This window comes from Dama dama, chromosome 30 (genome assembly GCF_033118175.1).
Source record: "Dama dama isolate Ldn47 chromosome 30, ASM3311817v1, whole genome shotgun sequence".
Classification (NCBI taxonomy): domain Eukaryota; kingdom Metazoa; phylum Chordata; class Mammalia; order Artiodactyla; family Cervidae; genus Dama; species Dama dama.
The window spans coordinates 32330531-32355759 of NC_083710.1; the positions used below are offsets into that span (position 1 = coordinate 32330531).

Sequence of the window (25229 nt, forward strand, 5' to 3'; positions counted from 1 at the left end):
ATTAATACTTTTTTCATTATTCCAATAGTCTAGGATCATTTCCCCCACAAACCTCAGGAGTCACTCTCAGGAGCACACAGCAGCCTCAGACTCATAATATGTTTTCATAAGAGAGCTTTTCGAGCTGACAAATACTCACTTTAAGGTTGGATAAGCAGTTGTTGAGGAAAACGTGCCACCTGTTGAGGAACAGCTGCTTCTGGCTGACGCAGAGCAGACAGGTCACCAGTGGGTACAAGGCCTGAGGGGAGAGAAGGGGAGGTCACAGGACGATGGAACTGCAACCACTCCGGTAACACAGGCTCTCTGGAACCACACCGTCCATCCATCCATCTCCCCCATGTGCCGTACGGGCCAGACTCTGTAACACTCCCACACCCAACGGGTACCGCAGAGGTGGGCATTTTGCAAGTGTTTCTGAGAAGGATGGACATGGAATATTCTAGAGTTGTGTATAGGGTTGGGCTTCCCTGGTGGCTCAGTGGTAAACAATCTGCCTCCCAATGCAGGAGAGGTGGGTTCGATCCCTGGGTCAGGAAGATCTCTTGGAGAAGGAAATGGCAAGCACTCCAGTATTTTTGCCTGGGAGTTCCCACGGACAGAGGAGCCTGGCAGGCTATAGTCCATAGGGTTGCAGAGTCTGACATGACTTAGTGACTGAACAGAAACAACAATGTACAGGGTAGAGTGAGTTTCATGGATCACAAATAGAAATCTGATTCACTGATTTAGTCTTCCCTTATGAATTTTAAAAACAATCGTAGATCACTCTCAATCCTCTGGAAAAAAAAGGAGGAAGGCACACTGATTTGAAAAATGTTACCGGTTTTTTTGCTCATAAACATCTACTAGTTTGTCCCTGTCTTAGAAGTAGGTGTATATATTTTCTTTTGCATGCAATCTTCCTGTAATTAAGGAAGATTCCTAAAAGAAATGTTATTGCCCTGGTAAACTCCACCAAGACAAATTTAACCGCAGGAGGAATTTGCTTACGACCGAATAAACAGAGGTGCTACTGTGGTTTTCCTGCTTGACTGGGCAGGTTTCCCACAGCAACTGGAGAAGACAGAAAAGCTGGAGGGTGGCTTTTACAGTATACATGCAGAACTCGCTGCCATTTTGCTGAACCAGATAGTATACACCTTAATGGCTCCCCCGAAAACAAGGGCTAGTGAAGATTTAAACAAAAATATAACTGGTTCATCTATTAACTTGAATTAGCAAAAATCTATTGCCACAGTGAAATTCAGTGCTTAACATTCCATTAATTTGCCTTTTTAAAAAAATTAATTTTAAAAAAATTAAAGTGATGTTGAACTACCACTGTCATTGAGTACGACTCTAATTACAGCTGGTAATTTAAAAAACAAAATACAAGCAGTCACAGAGACCACAGAATGTAGACAAATGAACAAATCTGTCACCACTTCCAGCAAAGCAACTCTGAGTACTTGCTCAGATAATGGTGGTAATGTTCATACTTTAAAGATTAACATAAACAGTACTAGAAATCAGCAATCTAAGCAACCAGCTTCCTCTATACCATCACAGGTCCAGCTGGTCTACCACCTTCCAACCCAAAACCAGAGCTTTATTCACCACCCCAGACCTTGTAACACTTCCAGACCCAACGGGTGTCATGCAGAAGTGGGCATTTTGCAAGTGTTTCTGAGGACAATGGAGATGGACAATGGAGGAAAAAGGGTGATGTAATTTAAAAAGCTTCTATGCTGCTTTTCAGCACAAAAGCATTCCCCAAGACTGTTCTCTCAGCCTTCAGAGAATCTTTCTCATGGGCAACTCTCTGTGTTCTAACTCCCTTTCCTGTCTGGTTCCATTTTGATTCTGAAAGTCAGGATAGGAATTAGCCAGTGAAAGTTCCTGAGGCTTGAGAAGAGAAACTTTTGTTAGCATCTTTAGCTTTCAGATTGGAAAAAGTACAAATTAAAATAAAAATTAAGTTAAACCAATCCTTGAACATAAACAGCAGAATCTTTAGGACTAGTAGGGTCCTTGAGGAAACATGGTCTAATTCCCTCCGGTTATCATGATTCAATCAATGTTTAATATTATGTACCAGCTCCAAATTCTGAAATGCTTCCTCTTTTTGAGAATCCCATGGACAGAGGAGCCTGGCAGGCTACAATTCACTGAATCACAAGAGTCAGACAGGACTTAGCACTTTTTGAGGGAGCTGTAGGTAATTCTCCTATCTGCGGAACTCTTATGACTCTCAAACAGACCTCAGCCTAGGAATTTGGGTCACTGCAGTTTCGTGTTTTGAATTTTCTCATAGTTACTAACCAAGGAATGCTTCTTTCGAGAAGAAAGTTCCAGCGTGGTATCATACAGGCTTTCAACGAAGTTTCTGAGGCAGGGAACATTAACTTCATTTTTAACAGCCTGAAACAGAGATGAGTGTTCATATTATACTTAATGAAATTGCTGATTCTCTAATCCAATTTGAAGAGATTCTTTAAAATGAAAATGTAACTTACAGCAGCCACTGGGACAAGAATTTCAACAAACAGCCCAGCCAAGGCATGTTTGATATCTTTGTCTTTGACCTCGAGAAAGTAATGTGCACATTCCTGAGAAGCAGAATAAGAGTCAAGGGAGGGAGAAAGATTGAAATGTGCACAGAAAATTGCAGGTAAACAAATTTAAGTCAACAGATCTTAATTTAGTAACACTCAGTAACATTGCATACACCATAATCTATTAAAAAAAAATCACTGGCGTCCAGCATTTACATTTAAGTTCACAATAGCCTCCAATGACATTTTACAGGGCTGGTTTTCTCACTCTCCCCCTAATTTCTCTCCCAAAATCATGATGCTGAAAGGGCAAAGCATCTATAACCAGTAAGCAGGTGTTCATCCACTGACTTACTGGTTGGTTCATTCATTTATTTCCAACAAATTTCTGTTGACTAGTTACTATGTGGGGGGGGCGGTGGGGGCTGGGTCCTTGAATAACCCACAAATACAGATCCCCAGAGAAGGTAAACATGGGGAGAGAGGCAGAGACATTCAACTTGTTTTAGGCCCCCCTGACAACCCGGGGCACGAAGATGTTTACTTGTTAGCCCTGACATTTTAGGTGTTTATTGTTCAGATAGTTTCAGGAGCAAGTCTGAAATGCTTCCCTTCCCGACCTGGGACAAGGAAACGTTTGGAAGCATTCCTCTAGCAAGGATGTCTTTGCCCGGGACTCCTGACCCCAAAGGGTGCTTTTGGTTGCCTGGGGAATAATTTATTAGAAGAGTTGGCCTGTTTAGAATTCTGCCAGCCCCCTTCCCCTTTCTGACCTTTTGGGTCATAACTTACTGTGGTCTTTTCCAGATGTAGCTTTCATGGGAGAATCCAAGGCTACAGGTACTCCTGATGACAGGTTAATATGTGTATCAACTATTACCACTTTTTTTTCAGTCCACATTGAGACTATCAGCAGCAATAGTTACTCAAGTCCCCAGTATATGATATCATACTAAGACCTCAGTCCAAGACAGGCATTACTAGCATGCAAAGTCTTTGAGACTGTTTTCCCTATACAGAATGGGGCATTATGGTTCCCAGAATTATGGCCCTTTTCCTACATTATTTTGCATACATATGTAAATATCATTTCAAATTGTCATGCATGTACACATACACATGAATCATTAGCATGAGAGAGAGAAAAATATTATTTACTGAGTCCAAGAATGCCCAGAACCACCTTCCAAAGTGAGTGTCACTGTTACCACTCTGCAGACAAGGTAAGTGAAGCTGGGAGGAGTTAGGTTGTCACTTGTACAAGGTCACAGAACTGATAAGCACTGAAGCTTGCATTCCACAAGTTTGATATGGGCCTATATTCTTCTTTTTTTAAACAGTTTTATTGAATACAGTTCACATACCATGCAATTCACTCTTATAAAAAGTGTACAACTTGATAGCTTTTAGTATATTCACAACTGTACATCTTTCATCACAGTCAAATGTTGAACCTTTTCATTATCACAGAAAGAAACTTAGCACCCATGAGCCAGAAGCCCGGCCCTCCCTAAGCACAGTTGCCTCCTCCAGCCCAACACAACTAACCTACTTCCCAATCTCTATGGGTTTGCCTCTCCTGGATATTGGCTATTAGGAATAATGCTTCTACGAACAGTTACATTCAAGATTTTGTGTGGGCATACATTTTCATTTCTCTTGGATATATACCTAGAATTGGAATTACTGGATTGATGATTGATGATTCTAGATTTAAATAAATATTTGGGATTCTAGATTTAAATATTGGGGGAACTGCCAAACTGTTTTCAAAAGCTGCTTGTCTATTTTACATTCCCACCAGCAGTGTGTGAGGGCTATCACTTCTCTACAACCTCACCAACAGGGAACTTGCTGTCATCTGTCTTTCTGCTTATAGCCATCCTAGCAGGTATGAAGTGGAACAACCTTCATTCATAACCCCGGTACTGAAACTCTTTATTAAGATTCCCACTAAATCTAATTCACAGCACCATTAGAAAAAAAATTCCTTCAGATACTAAAGTTCTATAAAATCTAATACAGCTATATACTCTGGGAAATCCTTATTAGCAATAATTCTTTAGTACAAAATGGTGACCACTGTGTCACAGACACCTAAACCTACATGGTTTAGTTGAGTTTTACAGTAAGTATAAAAAAGATTTCATTACTTAAAGTTCTGATGCCTAGAAATGTTAACATTGCCAACTCAATACTATTGACCTTAAAAAGTAAAAAATAAAGCCACATTTTATTAACAGAATAATATGCAACCCATGAGTGAAAAAAAGAAAAAAAATCTACAAATAAAATTCCACTGTACACCTACTCCAAAGATGATATGAGTTTAAAAATGAAATTATATGCCTGAAATTCTATTACTAGGTTATGAAACCCACTCGCTGGGAATGCAGGAAACACAAGCGACATGGGTTCAATCCCTGGTTGGGGAATATCCCCTGGAGGAGGAAATGGCAACCCACTCCAGTATTCTTGCCCAAAAAATCCCATGGATAGAGGAGCCTGGTGGGCTGCAGTCCAAAGGGTCACAGGGAGTTGGACACTACTAAGCGAATAAGCACATGAATTATTGAGGAAAAAAAGTAGGACTTTAGTGAACGGGTTCTCACATTTCAGGTCAGTCACTCTGAGGAGGGAAGATACACAATTCCCACCCAAGACAGTACCTGCATAAACTGAAGAGAGGCCTCAAAGTCCTCCACTGGATACATCTTAATTCGAAAGAACTTCATCCCCATTATCAAGCTGATGATGCTTTGAACGATATATGGGCTCTGCTCTTTGTGCCGTAATTCTTTGAGCTCTGCCATAAATTTCTTCTTTACAGCAGGGAATCTAAGAAGAGGACAGGAGGAATTTGTCAAATGATGGGTAGGAATGTGAGGGAAATGCAGGCCTCCGACACCCAGGAGTGACAGCGCAACTGATGGGGACACGTTCCCATCAGCTGAAGGACAATGACGGGCATTTTGTAAAAGTCTTGATATTGGGGATTTGGTAAGAGTCCAATCTTGTTTCCTCTCTTATTCTACCAGATGCTCAACGTCTCCTTCAAGCTAGGGAGAAGATGCAAGGTTATTTAGAGCCCTTCAAAATGCTCTAGCTCTTAAATTGAGCATGATGAAAAGCTCCATTTCCTCTGGCTTAGCAATTTCCTAGGTACTTATAGACCCCAAGGGCCTGAAGTATTCAATTGTGAACAGATGAGCAATAATATATTATAGGAGGCCAGGTATTTCTGACAACGACAGCAAATAATGCCAAGTCATATTTCTACATCCATTTACAAAGTTTTCTGTTGTTGTTTCTTTTATAGTTTTAGGTTAATGATCATTGAGAAAAATATTTTTAGGTTGAAGGAAAAATCTAGTAATGGAAAATTTCAAATCATTTCTAAAAGATGACTAAGCTCTCTAATACATGTATGGGATTTTACAACTAAAAAGAGACGATCCCCAAGGAACTTAGGGTATTTATATAGTTTGAAAGTAAGATAATATTAATAACATTAATCACAACAACAACATTATCATAAAAAGTTTAAAGAAAGAATAGATTCTAAGAGGGTGGAAAAGTAGCAGATTGTCAAAGTGCCAAAGGGTAAAGGAACATAAACAAACAAGTTATCCAAGCTATATCTGAGATGGCTGGTTTGACTATTAGTTTAAAAAAAGGAAAAACAAGGGAAGTGTTCTAAGATTCACTGCATTCTGTTTCCTGAGTCTATCACCCTGAGTTTCCACATAGGACCACTTAGGAACAAGACATGATCAGAAAGGGTGATTATGTTTATAAAAGTTGAAGGCCAATTAACAGAATCCCAGAAGTTTGCAACAACAACTCTCAACACCTCAGAGTAGAAATTTTAGGACGTATAAAGTAAATACACGGACATAGTTTGACCAACAGGCAGCGCAAGGGGTGTATGTTTGGCAAGTTGGGTGGAAGGGGCTTCATGAGAACTGGCCATTTTCTTGTTCCTGGCTTGAGTGCAGGATGTTACATTTGGTAACAGTTTTTTAAAATCGTATTTTCAAAACAATTTGTGGATTTTTCTTTATGTCTGCTGTGTAGAGTAAAAAGGATTTTAAGAAGGCAATGGAGGAGCAAATAAGTAGTGAATGCATTTCCATTTTATGAAGAAACAGATCAGAAGATCAGTGTGACAAAGATGAGACTCAAATACAGATCTTCTGATGTGAAATCCAGAAATGCCCACTATTCTGCTGCTGCCTTTGACAGTCATGAGCTGTGAAATATAGTCCCCACCCTATGTAGAACAATGTGCAGTTTAATTGGGAAGATAAAACAATGTAGCACTGACCATGAGCCCTGTGAATAATAATAATTTCAAAAATAATAATAACCATTACTATTATTTGAGGTATGTTAGCAAGTTCCTGAGATTTTTCCTGGATCTCTCTGGTCCTTCAGGAAGGTGAAATGCCCCAACCCAGATCATTCTTCACACACATCGTATTTCACACTGCCCTTTATGTGAATAATACACCTAAAGAGGCTGGGGGCAGGCACTGGAGAATGAAGGGGCTCTTATCAGCTGGATAATCAAAGAATACATTAGAGGGGATTTATGTTGGGGTGAAGGGTGAGCAGAGGTCTTTAACCAGGGACAGATGAAGGACAGGAAGAAGAAACATCATGGCAAAGAGACAGAAGTGACATTTCCAATCAAGATTATAAAATTTCACAGTTTCAAACTAGACTTTTTAAGAATTCTATTCTATTGTTTTTAATTCAAGCTACTTCCAAACACTAAAAAAAAAAAAAACAAAAAATCTATGGTTTTAATTTTGAAATGAGAGACTTTAAAAGGAAAAGGTAACTTTATAGGTTAGAGCTATACAGTTTTAAAGATCACATGATACTTGGAAAGCATGCTTTCCTTGTCTAATCCAGGACTAAAACAAGGAGAGGTAGGGAAAGGCAGGCTATTTGTATATGTTACTATTTCAACATTCTCACAAGTTAGTGGCTAAATATCTGTTTTTCATTTAAAAATAAATATGGCTATGTTTTAAAAAGTTCTAAATGACATAAACATGTTATTTTAAAATAAAAATAATCTAAAAACCTACTCATACTTAAAAATTATTTTCCCTTAAAATAATTTTAGGGAAAAATAAATTTCTTTTCAATAACCATGCCTTAGTGTTCGATATTCTTTAGTAAATAGAGTAACTAAAAAACTATTCAGTCTCCTGCTTTAAAATGTATAGAATGTACAATATTTATATTATTAAAGTGAGAATATAAAATATATACATTAAAATTATATCACATAAAGAGAGAAGAATTTTGAAATTATGAATCTTAAAAACAAACCTCACTATTTAAATGAATATACCAGACTTTAACCCCCAAAACTTGCCTTAAAAAAATCTAATTTTAACTTTAACTTTGAAAGTGCTAAGACCCTGGGTGAATATCACTTAATAGCAAAAAAATTTCTTCCATTAATGATAGGAATTAAGTACATTATCACTAGTAAGAGTAAAAATAGTGTTTCTGCTAAAACTTAAAGACCAAACTAAGCATTAATAACTAAAGTCAGAATGAAGAAAATATTTTGTATACATTACCACTGGGATCTAGATATAAAATCTAAAATTAGAATTGTTACATTACTCAAGTTTATTTTTTTAAGAAAGATAACCATCCTGTATCAGATAAGCATACATCCTTTTTTCCCCCCCACCAAGAACAAAGGAAGCAGTAATTTTCGAAGGCAACAATAAAGAAATGGTTCTGGTATACTAATGAGAAGAATGTAACATGATAATTTGTAGTATGACACCCATTTACGACTGTACCATCAATCAATAAAGGTTAACTCTATACTGACCAGTTGAGAATTTATCACTGTGATTACTATATATTACTGCAATTACTGCAAGAACCTATTGGTGAAAGCATTTTCTTGTGACTAGAAAGTACTGGACAATTATCCAAATTGAGGTATTTGTTATAGCCTACTATTACAGAACTGAGACAAATACTGACATCATGAAAATTGAAAAAGTCACTATTGGCAAGAAACAGTGCCTTAGTGGATCATAAATCTGACCTAATGTGGAAATTCCTCCAACCTTAAAATGTTGTTTTAGTTATGACATCTGACATCTCTCAATTCATTCTCAATTGAAAATCTATGTAGCTAAGGAAAGTCCTTCTATAGTAACCGATATTGTTAGGTGAAGTTCACAAAAACTAAGAAAAACACAAGAAGTCTTTTTTGGCATATTAAACTCCAAATGATTGTATAAGAGTTATGCTGGGATAATTACAAAGGAATATGATGAGATTTTCAGGATTTGACAAAGCGGCCAAAATACATATTAACAACTCATTTTTCTGATCTTTTCTAGGCATGAGATAGAGACATATGAGTTAATTTGCCAGATAATTGTAACTTATCCCTTCAAAAAGCCAGTACTTTCATTATTTAATTGTAATAGAAATCTCTCCAAAATGCATTATACATTTTTTAATGACTCATGAGCTAGAATTAGTACAATGGGCTATATAATAAAAGTACAATATATATTCTCATGCAAAAAGCTCCAGGTAACTCTATTGTTTAGTTCTTATGTATTCTTGGGTCAGTTTCTTTCCTCTCTATTGCTGTCAGATTTTGAGACTGAAATTTCTCATTGCATCAGTGTACCCACCTCTCTTTCATCTAATGCTGATATTTTGTGTGTTAGAAAAGAATAGGTAGTCAAGATGAACAGACAAACAGGGTTAGATTAAATAAGTCATGTCAAGGAGTTTTTGGGGTCTGTTTCCTGAGTTATTTCTACCGTTTAGCTAGCTAAAGCTGCTGAGTAAGTGCTTTTAAAAAACTTTTGTTTTTTGATAAATTGAGTGTTTCCATGCTGCTAAGTTAGGAAATTCCATCTCTTGAAGATAAAAATCTTTCTGAGGATTGCATTTCACAAAGATCAGGGCATCACTGTTGTTCCAAGCTGGTCTCTTGGCTTGGATTCACATTAAGTTTCTGGCTCACTTGGCCTAACCTAGGCATTCAGATCTTGCCCTATTTGCCTCCGGGTTGAATAAGATGAAGATGGGTGAACAGGGTGTGACATCACTTTTGGAAGAAGTATTTTATTGCTAATAGTCTAATATCATTTTGTTCTAGCCTGCTAAATAGTGTTATGGGGCCAGATAAATTTAGCAATGAGAATTTTCCAACTTGTTTCCATGACACAGTCTGGGACATTTTTAGCTCAGCTGAATTAAGTAAGGTCTATAGTAAAGGGACATTGTAGAATGGAATTTTCCCACTCACGGATGCTATACCATAACCACCCACTCATGGAATATAGAAAACAAGACTTTTAAAACTGATGAACTTCTTTGAAAAATTGAGCAGGAAGAAAAGTACTTTGGTTAGGCCATTTCCTTCTTGGATGCAGTAGTCTGAAACTCATGGCCTCTTGGTAGTATCAGGCCCAATTGCCAAGTGAAAAAGGTAACAGAGAAAGCAAACTGGAAGAAGACGTGGTACTTGCCTCTAGTGAGGTTCAGCGACAGGACACACACAGCAAAAGTAAACCCTAAGTTTCTTGTAAGTTCACACCCTCCCCCTTTCTGGGAGTAGGAACGGATGGCATACTCATGTTCTTATGGTGAAGGATTCTGAGGTTCACTTACTTAGCTTGTGCCAATACACCAATGACTTCTGCATACAGGTCTGCCACAATGTGCATATTGCCAGTGTTAGGACCAAGGTACCTAGACAAGATACAATTAGACAAGTGAGGAATCCCTCTGGTCATCTAAAAAGAGCAAACTCGATTTCATTTTAAGCACCCGACTTCTTCAAAATTTGAAGGAAAGAAAATTACTTTACCCTTCTTTGTATTTAAAGTGCTTGAAAGCCAAGTTAATAACATCATGTATTAAACTGTCTATTACTGGATGAAGTGGAATCTGGAAAAGAGAAAAGATGGTTCTTAGCTTGGAAGGGAATATTAAAGATCAAATCGATAAGAGTACTTCCAATGGACTATACACAGCCTTTAGCCATCAAGCAATATAGTTCATATGACATGGTATTTGAAATTCATGAACAATTTAATAAACTTAGACCTTAAAAATATAAGTTGCTATTAGATAAATAAATCTTATCTAAAGGTAACATTAAATTGATGACCTACCTGTTTCAAAACTTCTATTAATACTAAAGAAAAAATAAAATCAATGGCAAGGTCCCGTCTTTCCATTAAATAATCTCGCTGCTGTTCATCACTGTAAAAATTTAAAATATTCACATTAAATAGGCACTAAAAACATTCTCCAAGTGATATAATTAATCAAAAATCTAGGATTCATCCCCAGTGGGCTGCAAACCAATTTTGTTATGACAAGACTGCAGTGATAAATACACACTGAAGTTATTCCTACAATAGGTGTGGTACGGTGGACACACTGTGGATCAGAGTAACTGACATCATATGTTAAATGTTCATCCAAGTCAACTTGAGTCACCATTTGGGAACCTACAATTTCATCTTGTGGACTTTCCTAAGGTACCTTTCAATCTGAATCCTATCATATTGAAGATAGAAACAAACATGACCCAGGACTCCCATGCTAGAGGTAGACACTTAGAGGATCTTGTGAAAAGATCAAAACAATGGAAAGAAATAGTATGATTACCAATGGGAGTAGGACTGTAGTGGGTAGAGAAGGATCACTATTAAATTTTGTTCCCCCCGCCTTCCCGGTCCTTTCTCTTGACCTTTTGCCACTTGAGATTAATGAGAGAAAGAAAAAAGATGTCAAGGGGTGGTGGAAGAGAGAAAGATCAAAGAGCAGATGGAAGAAGAGGTAGAAGGGGCAAAGGAGAGTCATCTGAACTCATCAAAAATTAGGGAGCAGAATAAGCACCGTCAGGAGGACAGAAGTGTGAGTTTTTACCTCCCTCCCTTCATTTCCTGCTTCTCTAATGAAGTGACTGAGGGCTAATTTGGAACTGAACAAATGAAGTGACTGCCAAGCTCCTTAGCAAAGAACAGTGGCTAAGAAGCATTGGTTTTGGTGTGGAACAGTCCTGGGTGAAAATTACGGCTCTTCCACTTACCAGTAATTTTTCCATTTACAAAATGGAAATAATAACAGTCATTATAGTAAGGTTTGCTTGAGTATTGAAATGTGTAAGTATTTAGTAGAGTCTCCCAAACACACAACTGCTCAGTGCTGTATATTAAATAAAACTCATGAGAAAGGATGGTGGAATTTGGATTTGTCAGGCAGATATTTTCAAAATAAAGACTTTTAAATATGGAACATTTTTATCTTCAGTCCAGAAAGAATGAGAAGAAAGCATATAAAAGATTAAAAAAAAAAAAAGAACTTTGGAGGAGTTCGGCAGCCTTGAGAGCATCCAGTTAAGCCTGGTAGGTGACAGAGCAGGTCAACAAAGGAGGCTGCAATTTTAACTTGCAAGGGGAAATGTATGAACCAGGTAGCAGCTCATTCTTCAGGATCATTAACAAACAGTCCTGCCAGGAGGGAGAGCGATGGACCAAATCATCTACCTGGAGCCCTTCAAGACCCACCAGGATTAGAAAGTGTTGCTGCCAGATGAAGGAAGGAGAGGAAAACATATGGAGCTGCGTTAAACAGAGGGCGTCTGCAAGTCTAACCTAGAGATTACATCATGGAGAAGAGAAACAAGAAGTCTGTAGACCAAAGGGAAGGCAAACTCCCAGAGACGGCCAGCAGACGTGGAGAGGGGAGGGCTACTGGGGTCTTCAAAAGGGGCTGGAGGACCTTGAGAAAGTAGCAAAAAGAAAAAAAAAAAAATTGGGGGTAGAAAAAAAAATTAAACTCCTGCTTCAATTTTATTTGATCAGTCAATTTACGCTTTCAAATAAAAGAAAGACATATACGTTTCCAATAATGAATTCACGTTGTTGCTGGCTTGAGGTCTCTCTGCCAGGAGCCAGAGGCATCTGACAAATTTATTTGGCAGTCGAAATGTTGATATTATACTAATCTTAGAAATCATACACAGTCTTAGAGATCATAACCCAAATACACCTCCATCACATTTGACTGTTTTCAGTTGCTTATGCTTCTTCCTAAAGTTCTTCTTTTCTTGTTTCTAGTGAGAAAAACCCCATTGTTAGCTACCTCATGTTCTAGAGACCCTCATTCTTTTGGTTTTCTCCAAAACACAGATTCTCTCTCTTATTTTAAGCTTCCAAATGCTAACTAAAATGCAACTGAATTGAATTTCACTGTATCAATTATGTATTTGATTTTGGCAATTACTCAGATCTCCTGGAAATAATCAGTAACACAATTTAAAAACCAATTATTTTCAATCCATACAGAAATCAATTTATGAAAAATCTAGTTTTAGTAACTCAATTCTGAAAAAAACTAAAACTAACTGAATTAAACTCATTCAAATTGTCCCACTTTCCACCCCCAGAAAGTTTTAGTATCTATTAACAAGCTGCCATGTTATACGGGGAAAATACTAAATTAATAAGTGGATGAACTTATTAATCATACAGACTGAATCATTTTCCGACACAGAATTGAAATTCTACCTTTAAATTTGATACATTAAAAAGTATTTATGAGAACCTGTTAATTGGTATGGGTTTCTTTTTAGGGTAATAGAAATATTCTTGAATGAGACAGTGGTGATGGCTATCCAACCCTGTGAATGAACTAGATGCACTGAATCACACACTTTAAAAGGATTTATAGTTTTATAGCATCTGAATTATCTCCATTTAAAAAAAATCCTTCTTCATCTAGAATAATTATTCAATATACAAAAGTTATTAATCTCTCCTCCAAACAAAGTAAGTAAATAAATCTTGCATAAAACTCAAGCATATTGCAAAATGAAATTACAAGTTCAGATGACACGTAATTTGGTAAAATAACAGGTCTTCAATGTCAAGGGTTTACATATTTTTAAGTACTTGGAGTATCAAGAAACATGAGAAGGATAAATCACTCACAAGTAGTAGTTAATATCTGATTTTCTGAATGATTAGTTTCCATTATATTGTCTTTAAAAGCATTAAAAATGTATAAGCCACGTGGAAAAATCTGTGCTTTTAAAATAATCTCCCATTTTTTAAAGAAAGGTAAATGTATTAAACTTTCTTATTTGCTACCTTGCTTTACTAGGTTGGTTTCAAACACACAAAATTACACATATTTACCTAGAACTCCAGGGAACATACATTAATTGGGCAGATCAACCAAGCGTCTTAAGTTTTATGGCTGAACAGCACAAGTAGCAGCAAGTTCTACTTCTCGAATCCACAAGAGAAGGAAACCACAGAACAAATGGGCAAATCTCAGCTGGAAGGGAAGCTAGAGATGGGGTGGTCTGACTTCCCACTTTTGCCCATGAAGAGGCTGAGGTTCAGACAAGTGGGGAGTTGCCCAGAGTCTCATGGCTAATTGGTGGCAGTTCTGGGACTATCCCTACTGTCCAATCCACTGACCTTCCCACTGCAGTACCCTGGGCATCCAAGGTTACGAAGTGAATCCGAATATCCTGGAAACGTCCTGCAGGGCCTGCTGCAGGCTTTCTGCCTTTAACTGTACACCACGGGAGACAGAGCCCAGGAGAGAAGCAGGCAAGAGGGCTACCAGGGGTCCTTGACACCTTGCCCCCACCACTGGCAAAATAAAGTCATGGTACCATTTCAGCCTGTGGCGGCTCGCAGCAACTAACATTCCAAAGGTGCCACCTGCTAGAAAAGGGGCCCCTGAAGCCCAGGCTCAAGTGTAAAGAGGTCAGAAGGTCTAGTGGCTTTCCCAACTCCCACTCAGATTTGTTTCTTAGGAAAAAACAGAGAGAGAGAGAGAAAGAATAATCCTCATAATCCTTGTATAAAACAAATGTACCTTTTGGATTTATTGCTGGTTCTTGGTCTGTACTCATGTGATTCATCCTCAATGCCATTTTGCCTTTTATACCAGTCAAATAATGTACGTAGAATGGAAGGCAGGCAATATTCAGAAAGGGAGCTCATTGAACTGATGACCTGCAGAGAAAAGCAGGTTATTAAAAAGCTTGGGTGGCACTGCCATTTATTAGGAAACTTTTTATTTCACAAATAACTCCAAACCATAGGCACTGCAAAATATTCTTATTCATCACACTCCTCTCCTTAATAGTCTTTTTAGCACATGCATTCCCAAGAACCCAAGTTTCTTACTGTTGACAGATGCTCTTCATACAATAATAACTTTGTGGCTTAAGAAAGTTCATTACTTTGACTCCCTTTCATTCTAGAAATCAGATGTTAATTGCATGGACCGCAAAGAAATTATTTTCCCATACCATCTAAGAAGTACAGTGCCTTGTACTTCTTAGATCCTCAAAAATGCTTGTTATACAAATAAATACATTAATATAATTATACTAATGGTTTAGGTGAAATAAACAAGTCTACTCCCCGAATAACCTAAGTAACAATACAATACATGGTTTTCTGCCAATAAACAATCATATACAATATGACGTATCCCTCAAATTAGACTCAGTAAGTGAGCAGCAATAATATACCCTGTATTAAAGGCAAACATCTCCCCTCTTCTTCAAAAAACAAACATGCTTTTGATAGATGAGTTATTCTACTTTTCTTATTTTGGAAAGATTCCTCATCTTTTACTAAATATCATCCCCAAAATGAGACTCAATCCATATTTCATATGCAAAAATGATCTCAAAATGGATCATAGACCTGAGTGTAACATCTAAAACTATAAAACTCCCGAAGAAAGTATAGGAGAAAATCCTTGCCACTTTAGGGTAGGCAAGGATTTCTTAGAGACCAAACCAAAAGCAGAGTTCATGAGAATTCAACCTACTGAAAATCACCAAAATCAAAAGTTTATGCTTTTAGATGGATATTGTTAAGTGATGAAAGGACTGGCCATAGACTGGGAGAAAATATTTGCAAAACATCTCTCTGATGAAGGCCTTATAACTGGAACATGTCAAATGACAATGAATTAGGTCTTAATTACTTAATTAACAAACAGTACAGGCAAATCATAAAACCTAGAGCTGATGAGACAGTGATAAGACAAACATGTTCATACACTACAGATAGAAGAAAAAAACTGGCATAACATCTGGTAGGTAATTTAGAAATACTTATCAAGAACCTAATAAAATCATCCTTAATAAGTCTACTCCTAGGCATTTCTCTCAAGAACATAATTAGAGATGAGTAAAAATTTTTATGACAGCCTTACTTAAAACAAAAAAAAGGAAACAAATGTCCAACTATATGTAAATACCTTAATCCAAAGTAGAATTTGATGTAGACCCTCTATGAAACCATTAACAATCTTGCTTCAAAAATACTTGATGTTGTGAAATGTTCAGGACAGGTTAAGTGAAAAAAGAGTGAAAGAACCTATATAAGTATAGGGCTTCTATGGTGGCTCAAACAGTAAAGAATCTACCTGCCAATGCAGGAGACCTGGGCTTGATCCCTCGGTGGGAAGGTCCCCTGGAAAAGCGAGTGGTGACCCACTTCAGGATTCTTGCTGGGAAATTCAATCGACAGAGGAGCCTGGTGGGCTACAGTATATGGGGTCACAGAGTCAGATATGACTGAGCGACTAACACTTTCACTTTTCTTTCACTGTATAAGTATGCAGGCATAGAACATAAGACCAGGAGGAAATATACTAACATATTAAGAGTGCATATTAAAATCAGGAGTTCTCAGGAGAGAGATCACCGGAGGAAGAGGATGGATGGGAGTTTAAGAGAAATGAAGGTAGGATTTTACCTGGACCTTTTTAAAAAAAAAGGGTAGAAATTTAGATAGTCAAAAAAGAAACTAAGCAAGGAGCCTAAGCAGGAAATCCTATGGTTGTGAAGGTACAAAATAGTTGATTGTTGATAACGATTATACTATTAATGAAGGTTTTGAAGGAACTGAAAGAAGAAACATCTGGCTGGTGTAGGGATTCTGGCACACCAGAGTGGAGGGAGACAAAGTTGACGATTTTAAGTTGGAACTAAATCAAAAAAGGTACTTGAGAGTGAAAGTGAAGTTGCTCAGTTGTGTCCGACTCTTTGCAACCTCGTGGACTGTAGCCTAACAGGCTTCTCTGTCCATGTGATTTTCCAGGCAAGAACACTGGAGTGGGTTGCCATTTCCTTCTCCAGGAGACATTCCCGACCCAGGGATTGAACCCAGGTCTCCTGCATTGTAGGCAGACACTTCCATTTTCTTCTCTAGAAATTGAAAAGCTCTGAAAAGTTGCTGAGTAGAATACCTAGCTCATAAAAACGGTGTTTGGGGAGGTTTAATCTAGCAGTGGCGTGCAGGCTGGACCAAAGGCAGTCAAGAGAATACACACACACACACATGCTTGAATAGAATAAAGCTAATCCTGCAATAGCCCCAGGCACACAGTACTCAGGGCCTGAGCTGGGGAGGTGGCAGCAGAAATGGAAAACCTTAGTTAACCTAAAATACTTCTGTAGTTAAGCAGGCGAGACTTAACTTCTTTTATAAAGCAGGCAACTGGAGCAATGAAAGCTCGATGCTTCACGTCACCAAGACTTTCCACTGTCACCTTTAAAGCAAGCCCTAGGGTGGGAGGGGAGATCGGGATGGGGAATACATGTAAATCCATGGCTGATTCATGTCAATGTATGACAAAAACCACTACAATATTGTAAAGTAATTAGCCTCCAACCAATAAAATGAAAAAAAAAATTAATAAAGCAAGCCCTAAGACTGAACAAGGCAATGATGCTATATTCCTCAGACCCTATTTCTTGACAGCTTATTTCATGCTCTCTCTCTTATAATTATGGTTATATGTATATAATTCAACATTGTACATTATCTTTAGTTATGGGTTAATATAATAACATAAAAAAAATAAACAGGCTATTGCTTTCAGCCTGCCCGGTGAACCTAGTCACCCTTACAGGTTTTTGTAATTTTAAAATATCTAGTTTTTTTTTTTTTTTAAAGAGCTACCCGCTATCCCCACCCTCCAATACTGTAACATCCACAGTCATAACAAATTTTCCTGCTCTTCCTGTGGATAAAACGGCAGAAAATTTTTGGAGGAAAGCCAACTACACTGTGTCAAGGGGGTTTTCTCTAAAGTTACCTGAGCATCAGAAGGATATTTTCTTCAAGTTACCATCATCTAAAATATTTTGAATTGGTAAATGAATTGGCTTCCCTTGTGGCTCAGTAGTAAAGAATAAGAATCTTCCCATAATGCAGGAGACCAGGGTTTGATCTCTGGGTCGGGAAGATACCCTGGAGAAGGAAATGACAACCCATTCCAGTATTCTTGCCTGGAAAATCCCATGGACACAGGAGCCTGGTGGGCTACAGTCCACAGGGTCGCAAAAGAGTTGGACACGACTTAGCGACTCAACAACAAAACAGAGGGGGTTCCTCCCACAGGGGTAAAGGGTTCAGAATTCAGAGTCCCTGACCATGGGTTAATTCCATCTTAATTACTGAATCTGTAATAAAATCTTAAAAGTAGCTACCATTATATTTCAATAATTTAAGAATACTTTTGCAAATCTGGATGAAATGCTAAGGAGACACGATAACTAAATGGAATGTGGCATCCTCAGTGGTAACCTGGAACAGAAGACACACATTAGGGAAAAACAGATGAAACACAAATGCAGAGTTTAGTCCATAATATTGTACTGATGTTGGGTTTCTTAGTTATGACAAATATACCTTGATAACGTAAGAGGTTAATAGCAAAAACTGGGTTTGGGGTATAGGACAACTGTCTGTGCTACCTTTGCAACTTTTTTGTAAACCCAAAACTACTCTAAAATTAAACACTGACTTAAAAAAACATGGGGTGGGATGTATACAAGCTCCTTTACTTACTTCAGACCCATCAAGGTGATATAAACCTGTGTCTGACTCTTAAATCTCTCCAGGTAGAACACTCAGCTACTTCACTTAGGTGTAACCCACAATCCTCTGGAAAAGGGAATGGCTAACCACTCCAGTATTCTTGCCTGGAGAATCCCATGAATAGAGGAGCCTGGTGGGCTACAGTCCATGGGGTCGCAGAATCAGACACGACTGAGTGACTAAAACTTTCACATTCACATTCCCCTTAGAGAATGTCAATAATGTTCTTCAAACCTCAGCTGTAATAATTTTTTCTATGCCTTAAAAAGCTTTCCTAAAGCCATTCTTGGTATTATATCTGTTGAGCATACTTTCCATGGCAAGTACACCGAGACTGTCTTAGAAGAGATGAAAGGTCAGCATGGGGTGGCTGTGTGTGTTTTTTCCATCTCTCTGTTACTGCCCTTTTGAGTTCAGGCTGTCAGGAAGGAAGGGTGGAATTCGCAAAGACCTGGCCCTCAAAGCTCAGGAAGGGAGTAAGGTCTAGCTGGCTTCTTGGTTACTTAGCTCCTTCATTTACAGGAAGCCGAGCCAATGGTAAGATGAATTCTAGCTCTGTGTCGCTGTGAAAGGGAAGGAACATTTACAAAGATGTTCTTGTTGCGTTTAAATGATCATGTTCTTCCATCACAGATGAGCTAGGTACTGGGCAGCCTGAGGACCTGAAGTGCACAGAATCACAGAACTATTTCATACTGGTGTTTTCTTTTGGGGGTGGGGGGATACAGGGGAATACTAAATGTACTTGGCAAATGTTTTCTTAATGTTTACTTTGGCATTTTATATATAAATAGGCTAAAAGAGACTGTCCATTATGCTGTAGCTATGACATTAATTTTTCATAAGCATTTTATTATACTCGCTGAATGCAAAGAAGGAAACTTCACACATAAATGTATGAATAATTACTCAATGGAGTCATTCTGTATTTTACAGTTATAAGGCTGACTACTCATGAGTGGTGCATTTAATAAATAATTTTAAAGTAACTTCATTTATGGTTTAATTTCTCAAACTAGTTGAGGTGGCCAAGCGCCTGGGGGGTAGGGTTCTCTCTATGTGATATCACAACACATTGATCTATGAAAGCAATTCAGATGCAATTTCTTTTTTACTCTATCACATTTCATACTGTTGCTAGATTACAGTATTTCAATGAATGACGACAGACACCAAATGCTTAAGAATAATTTATTATAAAACTTAAAAGTGTAAAAATCTATTTGTTAAATATGTTTTCTTGCAAATTAGGAAAAGATCTCTATTATTTAATTTTAACACCTTTGTCCACTTTCTGGTCCACCTTCCACTGGAGAATAATTTAAGAAACACTGAATAACACTAATGTGAATCCAAGGCCAGCCAATTTGTTTTTACTCTCAATTGCTTATATATTTTACTTTTCACTTATACATTTAAAATAAGATTTTCACTGAACTGCAGCATGAGACTCAATGTTGAAGCACTAGAATTTCATTTGCCTTCTTCTGCAGGAAAATTATTGTTACCCAAGATGGTAAGACGTTATTTAGTTCTATTTTAGATTTGTAAGAGATTTATGTTACCATGTGTTTCCTGTTCATAGATGGCATTTTAAATGCCACAAAAGGACATAAACATATACCATCTAGCAGAAAATCCCAAGAGCAGTTAATGAGAATGTTTGAGCAACTTATCTGGAACTTATAGGGATGACACCAGTAGAGAACAGGTCACAATGAACTGTAAACAGCTGCAACTACTCAAAGCAGCCTATTTTGTGAAGACTGAGCTTCATGAGCTGAATTTTCATAATTTCATTAGTGTACTGGAAGATCATACGGTTTTGGATTCAAGTTACAGCTCTGCCCTTTATAGGCTGTATGAGCTTGGCCATGTTGCCATTTCTTTGAAGCACTAAGTGGGATCTAATCCTTCTCTACTGGGCTTTTATGGAGACTAAAGGAGAAACTATAAAGTGTGGAGCTCACAACAGACCTTCAAACATGCCTATTTCGTTTTTCCCCTCTTCATTTCCAAATATTGAAACTGAAGCTCAGACATAAAATATTTTGATTTTGATAAGATCATAGGCTAAGTTAATGACTGAAGTTGATGACAGATTTAATCAGAGCGGATAAATGTTGCTTTTAGGTATAGACTCGGCCCTCTGGATCTACAGATTCCACCAACCACAGTTCAAAAATATTTGGAAAAAATTCCAGAAGTTCCAAAAAGCAAAACTTCAATTTGTCACTCTCTGGCAATGATATGAATCCTATTTATAACTATTTATGTATCATTTACATTGTAATACATATCATAAGTAATCTAGAGATGATTGAAAGTACATGGGAGGATGTGTGTAGGTTATATGCAAATACTATGCCACTTTACATAAGAAACTTGAGTTTCTGCAGATTTCGGCATTCGGGTAGGCCGGAGGCCCTGGAATCAATGCCCCATGGGCACCCAGGACAACCACAGTGGGGAAAAACAAAGACCCACCTATCTCATACTCAAGCACAAACTATCAAGGTATCCATTGGAACCTTTTTGTTTAGCTTGCATTCCTGAACTAAGTCAACTTTTCTGGACCCCAGCAGACGTGAACACAGAGCCGATGGTTACCGGAGATGCCTCAGAGCAACGCGTGTCCTACATCAACCCCAAACAAGAAAAGTGGCAACTCCAGATTCCTTGAGTTCACTGCAGGCACAGCTCACTCTAAAGTGAATGGGAAAGGACCCTGAGATAGTAACTGTTCTGGAACCAGAAACAATCTGTTGAAAAAACCAATTATCAGAAGTCATGTCTGATTCTCAGAAACCTCAACCATCCTGAAAAAGGGTGTTGAGCCCAAATGTAAATGAAGAATGAACACACACACAAATCAATGAGCAAACCCGACAAAAATGAGCACGGAGATACCGAGAGCAGAGAAGTGGTCACCACAGGGAAGAGGTGGTGGACAGGAGAAGGGGTACATGGGGTCACCTTTATGGTGACAGACGGAAGCTAAACTGAGTGCACCACAGTGAATACTGAAATCAAATTATAATCCTGTATATAGGAAACAATTTGTTAAAAAAAAAAAAAAAAAGGACATAGGCTTGGTAGAAAGGCATAGATAGCCTTAAGCTCTTGTATTACATGTGGCAGAAGAGGGTTCTGTAGACACACATAGCCCTCCTTTGACTCTGCTCTCCCCTCTCTGACCCACACAAAGGCTGGTCCCTCTTCTGGCTGACTGCTTCATTGGCCCACCAGGTACTGCTGCTGCTTACCCTTCCTGCCTCACTTTATTCCTGAAACCTGATTTCTGCTCTCGCCACAGTACTATACACCCGCCCTTCTTTCTAGCATCCTTTGCTGTTGTTCAGTCACTCAGGAGTGTCTGATTCTTTGCAACCCCATGAACGGCAGCACACCTGACTTTCCTGTCCTTCACCATCTCCCTGAGTTTGCTCAAACTCATGTCCATTGATTCAGGGATGCCCTCCAACCACCTCATCCTCTAAAATCCTTCAATCAATTCAGTTGCTTAGTCATGTCCGACTCTTTGCGACCCCATGGCCTGCAGCACACCAGGCTTCCCTGTCCCTCACCAACTCCCAGAGCTTGCTTAAACTCCTGTCCATCGAGTCAGTGATGCCATCCAACCATCTCATCCTCTGGAATCCTTAGCTGCTCCCTTACCTGAGTTCCACTGCACTTGAACCATACCTTCTATTTACATTGTAGCAGCTACTTGTTCAGGTATCTGTCTTCCTCCTGGAACTGAGAATTCCTGGAGGGTAGAAACTCCCTTACTGCTTTGTAAACTCAGCACCTTGCACAGATGCTGGCATGCTTCAGGCACTCGATGTTTGTTAAACAGAATGGAAGTGACTCCAAACCATCGTTGAAAACTACAGGAACTTTTTGTTTCTCTTTCCTCAATCAATATTGATTCTTCTTATATAATGTTGCTTATAATCATCCTTCCTTTCTACTTCTCTGCCTCCCTTTTAGTTACGGCCCTTTTTGCCTCAAGTCATTATCAATGCCCCAACTCCCAAAATGCCTCCAAACTTGAAGGATCTCTCTAGTCATGGACACTGTTCCCACGGGCTTTAACATCAAGTCTCTACTTTGATCTTTCAGCTACTGACATGTAGATGGTGAGGTCCTTCCAACTGGCATCAAGGTCTTCCCCAGTCAGAATCCTTCCTACCTTGAATGCAGGGACCACATCTTACATCTCTGTCTCACAGGGTTTTGTGTGTATGTGTGTACATGTACACGTACATATAGACACACACACACACACACACTCAATAAATGTTTGCTAAAATAAAGAACTTTATGACCAGGACAGTTTTTCAGTTATTTTCCTTTCAAGTGCTGAGTTAATTTACACATTTAAAATAAGTTAGTGGCAGTATATGTTTTCAGAATGCTGCTGGAAATCTTGTGTGTCTTTATTAATTCTCATTCACACAGGAGTTTTTCATCAGCAGGAACTGGGAACCCTCCAGTTCCTTCAATGGAAGGAAGGAACCCACCAGGCTCCTTCAGTGGAGTCTGTAGCACCAAGGAGGCGTCCCTAGCATGTTCTTCTTCCATAGATGGACCTCTGTGAATTTAGGTTAACATCCTTCTGCCTGGAATTGGAGTAAGGGGAATTACAGAATTTGGACCTTTGATATCAAAATGCTAAGGGAGCTTGATACATTCATGGCCTTGCCATAGAACCACACTTCTTATCATTTGCTGGTAAAACAGTACACCAGCGCTTTCAAAGGTGATTTGGTTGACTTTTTTTTTTTTTTTTCTTTTCCACTGAACCCACAGGGGAACCAACTTCAGTCAAGTTTCCTTCTGGCCTGGGAATCGTGCTATCTCTTTCAAATGAGACAGATTTTGTGGGTTGGTTCTCTACTGGTTCACACATAAACTGATGATTTTACAATCAGAGGATAATCTTATGTGCCTTATTTGAAAGTTCTCAGTGACTATCTCACTATAGGTTCACTCCAGAAGTGAGTCTTTAATACAGAGATGTGTTACAAGTTTCCTAGGTGGTGCTAGCGATAAAGAATCCTCCTAATAAGGCAGGAAATGCAGGAGATATGGGTTTGATCCCTGGAGAAGAAAATGGCAACCCACTCTAGTATTCTTGCCTGGAGAATCTCACAGACAGAGGATCCTGGTGGGCTGCATGCAGTCCATGGGGTCATGAAGAGTTGGACATGACTGAGCACACATTTTTATCTATTTATCTGTGTTACAAGCAGTGGTTCTTGAGTGTCAATGGGTGTGGTGGTCACCTGAGGGTCTCCTTCAGCTGTAGAGTCTGCCTCAGTGGATGGGGGCAGGGCAGAGAATCTGCATTGCAACATTTTGAGCAGCAGGGTTAAAAGTGTTATAGCTAATTAAGCAGCAAAGTTGGGATTTAAACCCAGGCGCATCTAATTCCAAAGTCTGTCTCTTCCCCACAATGCTGAAATGCAGAAATAGAATGCTGAATAATAAATGAGAAATTATGTTTAAGCCAAATTATTGGGGATAACTACTATATGAAATGTTAGAATGCAAAAGTACTCTTCTCCAGGAGGAAAAAAAGAAAGAAGTACATTAAGCTGGAGGGGGGTGAAAAGCACAATTTTTTTGAGGAACACAGAGTGATAATCTAAGAGGATAGGGACAAAGAAGATAAAATAGAGTGAAAAATTGTGGAAGACAGATAATATTCACATTCTTAAAGAGAACAGAAAGAGCCACACTTGCTATGACTATAATCCCCAAGTGATGACCCCAAACACTCACTCCAGGTCCCTGACTGCCCAAGGAGAAGCAGGTGACAGCAACTAAAGATAATGTGAGATGAGAGGACAGCTCCATGACCCAGAGAGAAGAAGCCCACACTCCACTCCACCAGCATTCCAGAAAACAGCCAGTTCTGCCAGCGACAGAGTGCAAAGCCAGGGCCACCCCAGCCTTCAAAGACTGGCTATGAGCGCAGACTTGTGAGATCTCACTCAAGGAACAGATTGTAAAACAGAAAATGAGGGATTCTGTCTCAATAGTCAGTCCTTACATTTTTGGGTCGAACACATCTGGACCTTAACAGCCAAAGAATTTTCCTTTAGACGCCACATTAAAGGCAGTGTCAAAGCCTACGGAAAGTGTACTCTGCGTTCTCCATATGACAATATAAAACCCCCACTGTATCAGACCAGCCACTGAGCATCCAGCAGGACTTTGTCTCCTCCACTGGCACCAAGCGAGGTTTTTAAAGAACTTGCTGTCCTCTTTGTCATTAACTACAGAGGTATAGGAAACACCACACACACACATCTCCAGCCTCCTCTGATACCATTATTCACCGTTCTAAACACACATAAAGCCCTCCTGAAGTGACCCAACCAGGATATGTAAGATCCTTGTTTCCTATGTTGATCATCTACTGTTTAGAGCCAGAAGTCCTTTAACCAGTCCTGATCTATTTTTCAAAGGACCTTCTTTATATTTATTGTTTTAAATTGTTTTACTCATTTATCACTTTCTCTAATGAGACTCTAAGTTACCACATTGGGTTTTTGGGTTTTTTTTTTTTAATAATTACTGTTTAGGTGGTTTTTCTCTCACAGGACTGTGAATTTTTGAAAGGCTAAAACTTGTCCTAGACTTCATCTCACCAGAGTCTAGTGCCATGTCAAGCACATAGTTGGCATTCAACAGAATATTGGATGCAAACATAAGTAAGCTCTAGTGCAGA

The 25229-nt window shown here is 38.7% G+C and overlaps 1 protein-coding gene across 4 annotated transcripts in view; it reads right to left on the reverse strand.

Moving 5' to 3' along the window:
• FRY (FRY microtubule binding protein) overlaps positions 1-25229 on the reverse strand; it is a 425432-nt gene that overhangs the window by 140497 nt on the left and 259706 nt on the right. For all 4 annotated transcript variants that reach the window (XM_061133663.1, XM_061133660.1, XM_061133661.1 and 1 more), the window contains 8 exons: positions 14454-14593; positions 10724-10814; positions 10417-10496; positions 10218-10298; positions 5207-5375; positions 2499-2591; positions 2305-2403; positions 140-241 (listed from right to left, as the gene is read on the reverse strand). In XM_061133663.1, the coding sequence (XP_060989646.1) occupies positions 140-241; positions 2305-2403; positions 2499-2591; positions 5207-5375; positions 10218-10298; positions 10417-10496; positions 10724-10814; positions 14454-14593 (855 nt within the window). The remainder of the gene's footprint in view (positions 1-139; positions 242-2304; positions 2404-2498; positions 2592-5206; positions 5376-10217; positions 10299-10416; positions 10497-10723; positions 10815-14453; positions 14594-25229) is intronic.